At 58.7% G+C, this 6,000-nt stretch overlaps 1 protein-coding gene across 1 annotated transcript in view; it reads left to right on the top strand.

Annotated features, from left to right (window-relative positions):
* The window catches only part of CAMK1D (calcium/calmodulin dependent protein kinase ID), a 172,427-nt gene that overhangs the window by 114,201 nt on the left and 52,226 nt on the right, over positions 1-6,000 (top strand). The window contains exon 3 of the mRNA XM_055147579.1: positions 5,427-5,501. Coding sequence (XP_055003554.1) covers positions 5,427-5,501 — 75 coding nt within the window. The remainder of the gene's footprint in view (positions 1-5,426; positions 5,502-6,000) is intronic.

Below are 6,000 nucleotides of genomic sequence, written 5' to 3'. Positions count from 1 at the left end.
TGGCATGTATGACCAAGGAATGTCATTTCAGTGTAGAGTTAGATCCTCTCCTGGAGTATAGGATGTGGCAAAACACTTGGCCGAAGTGAAAACCAGCCGACCCCTGTCAGGCTATGTTGGTGGGGGTCTCAGCCAGCTGACCCCTGTCAGGGTTATGTTGGTGGGGGTCAATAGGAGCAGATTCCGTCAGGGTCATGTTGGTGGGGGTCACAGGAACAGACTCCATCAGGGTCATGTTGGTGGGGGTCACAGGAGCAGACTCCATCAGGGTCATGTTGGTGGGGGTCACAACCAACCGATTGCTGTCAGGGTTGGTTCTACAGGGGTCTCTGAGGGACTCCATGGAGCTCTGACCTATAGCTTCTCCATCAAGACTTTATGGATTTGGGAAGATCTGTGTGCCTGTCAGACATGCTTACGGCTCTGCATTGAAAGGGAGTGTCTATACGGTGCATGAGAGAATCACAATCCAGAGATTCCCCGTCTTTGGGAGTGTTGCTTCAGGCCCGGAAGGACTACTTGAGTGTAGCTGCAGGGGACCAGCTCAGGTGGGCACCTTGTTTGGTGGGGGCTACCGGGTCATTTGAGCTCTGTGAGCTGGTCGCCTGACTGACCCTGAGCTTGGTATGCTTGTGTCTGTTCATGCCTTCATTCGTTCACCAAGGGTGGGCTGAAGGTGCCACCCACCATGCACGAGCTGGGCGTTGGGACGATGGCGGGGACAAAGGAGTGAACAATCCCTGGAGAGAGAGAGCTCAGATTTCTCTCGACGCCAGTAGCTACGCAGCCACTTTGTGGAAATGAGCCTTGCGTTGGGGCTGTAAGCACAGTGGACGAGGCGCTGGCCCTGGCGTGGCCGACTCGGGTTTGGCCCCCGGCCCCACCAGCAGTCAGCCCTGAAGGCAGCCAGGTGTGGCTACAGCCCTCTCAAAGGGCCTAGTGCGGGCTTTATTTGCAAAAGAATAACCTCCAGTTCATGATGGTTTACCATGGTGCCGCTTTAGTTTATAACGCTCTTCTGTTTTTCTTTTATTGTGGGAGTCCTGGTGTTTACTCAGCCATTGATTAAGCTGATTGAATTGGGCATGAACTCTGTGCTATTTTTACTTTAAAAAAAAAAAAATGTGGGGCTGGAGTGATAGCACAGCGGGTAGGGTGTTTGCCTTGCACACGGCCAACCCAGGTTTGATTCCCAGCATCCCATATGGTCCTCTGAGCACCACCAGGGGATGCATTGCCAGGTGTGACCCAAACAGCAAAAATAACATAAAATAAAATGTTTTAATTGGGTATCCGTGAGATAGACCATTGCAAACCCAGAAGTGGGTTTCAGTCATACATGATCCAGCACCCATCCCTCCACCAGTGTCCATTTCCCACCACCAGTGTCCCCTGTTTCCCTCCCACCATCCCCCAGCCCCCCTCTATGGGAGGCACTTTCCTTCTTGCTCTCTCTCTCTCTTTTCCCTTCTGTGCATCACGGTGTGCAGTACAGGTCACACCCTATTCTTGATGCTGTATTTTGTCCCAGATCATCACTTGCACTCCTGAATGCCGTCACCTGGGCAGGTGAGAGCAACAGTGATGTGGGTGGACAGAAACCAGATGGTCAGGGCCTGATCACAGCTCGAGAGGATCAGGCACAAGCCTTCTGGCCTGAGATCGCTGCGGGGGGGGGGAGATGGAGGCTCTCCCGGGGGCTCCCCGGGGCCTCTGCTTGTGGAGGTCCTCACCAGGCACCTGGGGGCGCGCACCCAGGCCTGGAGGGCTCTCGTGAGCCAGATGGGGAGCTCTGGGCGGCCAGCCGTGCCTCCTTGCCAGGCACCCGGTTGAACCCAGTGCAGTCTATGTACAGGGGAGCCGGCCCCTGGGCGGGGGTGGGGGGTGACGCTTTTACCCTGTCCTGACACAAGCCGAAATGTTTTGATCCCTTTCCCGGGGCCGGTGCAAAAGCCCCGCTAGGGTTTCTGTGAAATCACTCGTGTGCTTCCTCAGATGCGCCGCATTCCTGGCCGCTTCTGTCCACTGTTTCTTTGAAGCCTTTTTTATAATTCTGACCCAAACATGTCCTGGATTTCATCGAATTAGTGCTTTTCCACGGAGCTTATTTCATTGGGTCCGAATAGCCTCGTGGGTCTCCCCGAGAGCTTGATTGGCACTTTTTGTTTTAGAAGGGAGGGGCCCTTCCCACGGTTCGCGGTGCCCAGGGCTCCTCTTGGCAGTCTCGGGCGGCCTGGCTGGGCGCTGGGGTCTGAGCATGTAGGAGGCAGAGGGCACAGGCCCTGTGGGACACAGCAACCAGGCCGCGCCAGAGGTCGAAGCCGGGTCCCGCATACCCAGCGCCTCCCTCTGACCCCTGTCCTCCCTCTGGCCCGCACTCGCTCGGCCCTTGAAGGCTAACTTACGTTTGTCCTGCTCTCTCCCAGACACGTAGCAGGAAGGTGGCACATGCCCGCTGCTTCACTCGTTAGTTCAGAGGAACGAGCCAGGGAAAGTACCAACCAGCCCCTCGAGGACTCAGGAAGACACCGTGCATTACATCAGCTTGATTTCTCCTCTCCTGCAGCAAAGACGAGGTTCAGTTCTTAAGCGATGCGTCTCCCACGTGGGCTGGGAACGTGCCTTGCGCACTCCCGACTCTGTGTGAGGTTGAGTGAGCGCTCGTGGCTTTACTCCACGGGGGCGTCTGAGTTAGGATGCTGGGTCCAGATAGCTAAGCCCAGTTGAAAGAGTCCAGGACCGTGATTTACGTCGCAAGGGTGGCCAGAGTTAGCAGGGGGAAAACTGGGGTTTGAGTGCCTCCAGGCCTTTGAAAGTCAGATCAGTAGCATTGGTGGCAGTTGGGATATACTTATGCTAAGGAATATTCATCGCTTACTCAGCATTAAACATAACGGGTGCCCGGCCCTTTGTGGCGCCATATATATTTTCTTAATTAAGGAACAGTGATTTACAAAATTCCTGGTAGTTGAGTTTTAGACATATAATACTTCAGTACCAATCCCGCCACCGGTGTGAGCTTCCACCCCTCCCCTCCCCGCCTGTCCCCACGCGTCACAGTTCCCGAGGCTGCAGCTTAGCTCTTACCTCTCCGGTGTTACTGAGTCTGTGCGGGGCCACATGGCTCTGCCCCCCACGCCTGTCTCGGGTCAGCCTAGCCCTTGACGCCCGCCCGCCCCGTACCCCGTCTCTGTATCGGGCTCTGCTTGTAGCGGGACCCCACGGCGGAGCCGTACCCGTGTCTGAGTCTAAGGCCACTCCCAGAGGGGCTTCTCTGGAAGCCGCCCGTGCCCGGGATGGTCCAGGACGCATCTTGAAGACTTAAAGGTAGGAAACCTCACGCGCTCTGGGCTTTCTGTGGTCCTGTTCTGCCAGGTGGACACGTCACACGCGTCACGGCCGCCCCGATGGCTCTTTCCGCCCCGGCGGTGCATCTCCCGGCCCCCGGCAGGCGCTCAGGCGTCACTGAGCTGAGGGCCCACGTGGGCTGGAGTTGGTCTGTTTCCTTCTCCCTCGTTTCTGCCGCTGGTTGTCGGTCTCGGGAGTGCCTTAGCCTTGCAGACACTCGGGCCCGCCCAGCCCACCAAGTGAACCCGGGCCGGGGGCGGGGGAGCCGGCAAGGATCTCACACACGGTTCCTTCAGGTCTGACGGTTGCTAGAGTCGAGCCCGGGGCCTGGCCGGGGAGTGTGAGTCTGTGTGGTGCCTGAGCACTGGTGTTTCCCACACCTGGTGGCAGCCCGCTGGCGCCCAGCACTCCTCAGCAGGCTGTGGCGAGCAGGGTCAGGGTGGGTCACTGCGTGCCCGGGACCACAAGCGCAAGCCTTGTCACCCACGCTCCAGCCTCGAGTGGGGGGCTGCATGCAGCGAAGGGTTCCGGCCGGTTCTGGCGGGCCTGGGACCCAGGCCGGGACTCCATCACCTGGTCCTGCAGGAGAGCCAGACTTGAATGATTCGGACCCAGTCCAGGGATCCCCCGAAGACATCAGCCAGGCTGGGCTTCTGGGGCCCGGAAGTGATCACTCACCCCACGGGCTGCTGTCGGGTCCGTGCAGGGCCTCAGAGATGAGGAGGCGCAGGGGAGAGCATCAGGGCGTGGGTTCGGGAGCAGGCTCTGCCTGCGTCAGGGTTAAGAATTTGCACCCCGTCTAAGGACACCCATTTTCCAGTTTTCACGCCCTGGCATCTCTCAGATCCTGTGTGACATCAGCGATTCAGGTGGCTCCTCCAAAAGACGAAGTCCCTGGGGGTTCCCTAGATGATGGTGGGCAAGTGGGGACAGAGGAAGGCTGCGTGCAAGGCCACCCCCCCGCCTGCCCCCTGCTGTCCCGGCCCCGGCCCGGTCTGCTGTTCCTGCTGCTTCCCTCTCCTGAAGACATCCGGCTCCTCAGGGCCACCTGGGGCCAGTCAGAATCTTACTGGCCTCAGTCCCCGATCCCAGAGGGGCTCCAGTCTCCGTGCTCTGGGGGCAACTTTAGCCCTGGGGATGGAGTTGCTTCTTTTTCCCTTTTTTATTGATTCACCGTGAGATACAGTTGCAAAGCTTTCATGTTTGAGCTCCCGTCGTACAGTGACCAACCACCCACCTCTTCACCAGAGCACGTTTTCCACCGCCAGAACCCCCAGTACCTCCCCCCCCCCGCCGGCCCCGTTTCAACCCTCCCCCTGCCTGTGTGGCAGACAGTTTGCACCGTACCCTCTCTCCACTATGGTCATAGTCAGTGTTCTGACACCAGTCCCACCACCACTGAGCCTGCCGAGAAGGCAGTGCTAGACAGTGTGTTCTGTATTGCTTGTCGTGGATAGCATGTAATGTCGCACGGCCGGAAGAGTGGCCACACGCTCTAGGAATTCTAAAATTTTAATAACTAGGGTCTGAGAGTTCTCTGTAGTGAGCTGCTTTGTTCTGAGATTCATGTGTGCATGTGTGCGTGCGTGCGTGTGTGTGTGTGTGTGTGTGTGTGTGTGTGTGTGTGTGTGTGTGTGTGTGTATCATGGCCATGTAGGAGCTAAATAAGCAGCCATCATGGGCATCGTTTCAGAGTCCCCTCGGGCCTGGGGGAAGGCGAAGGGCCGGCTCCTCCCCTGCCCCGTGAGGCCTGGCATTTGCTGCCACTGCTCCTGCATACCTGGACTTTTTGTTGCGTTCTAGAAGCTCGTGGCCGCCAGGATTCCTAGGGGGCAGGTGGAGGGGCAGCGCCTGCTCGGTCTGGAGGGGCCCTGCGGAATGGCCTACTGCAGAGTCCGGAGCACCTCAGCAGGAGTGCTCGGTCCCGAGATTCGCGTGTGTGTGTCCTGGAGTAACTTCCTGAACACACGTGTGTGTGTCCTGGAGTGGCTTCCCGAACACACATCGTGGTTTCCCAGCCTCCTCTGCCTGCCGTGCGCCGGGTGGCTGCATGCTCACGCGTCTCTCTCTCCTTTCAGAATCAAGCATGAGAACATCGTGGCCCTGGAAGACATCTACGAAAGCCCAAATCACCTGTACCTGGTCATGCAGCTGTAAGTACCCAGTTCCCAGGGGCCCAGCGGGCCAGGGGGTGATGTGACTGAAGGGGCCAGGGAGTGCCCCCGGGCAGAGGGGAGCGCCAAGGCCACTGGGGTTGCGTCTTCTGGGGGACGTGTGATGTGCAGCCCTTGGTGCAGCCCGTGCTCTGGCCTCGAGGCGCATGTCGGTGCCCTGGCTCTGGCGGCCCCCCTGCTTGTCTCTCTGATGCCTGCTTGTCCAAATGTTGCTTCCTGAACGCGTGCCAGCCGGCCTGCCGGGAAGCACACGCTGTCTCCAGGAGAAACTCCCACCCTCGCCTTCTCTTCGGGGACACCGGGGGAGGGTGCGGATGGCAGCTGGGCTCTGTTCTGTCCCTTCTCCTCCCCTGCTGGCAGATCAGGGCACACGTGACCGAGCGGGAATTCCAGCCAGACTCAGAGCAGAGTGTCCGGAGCCCGGCCGCGGCCTTGCCTCGCTCCCGTGAGAGCGTTCCTGCACTCCGGTAACTCTGGA

The sequence above is a fragment of the Sorex araneus genome, chromosome 9, assembly GCF_027595985.1.
Source record: "Sorex araneus isolate mSorAra2 chromosome 9, mSorAra2.pri, whole genome shotgun sequence".
In the NCBI taxonomy this organism is placed as follows: domain Eukaryota; kingdom Metazoa; phylum Chordata; class Mammalia; order Eulipotyphla; family Soricidae; genus Sorex; species Sorex araneus.
Note: the sequence above shows the minus strand (reverse complement) of the source record. Positions and strands in the feature narration are given on the sequence as shown.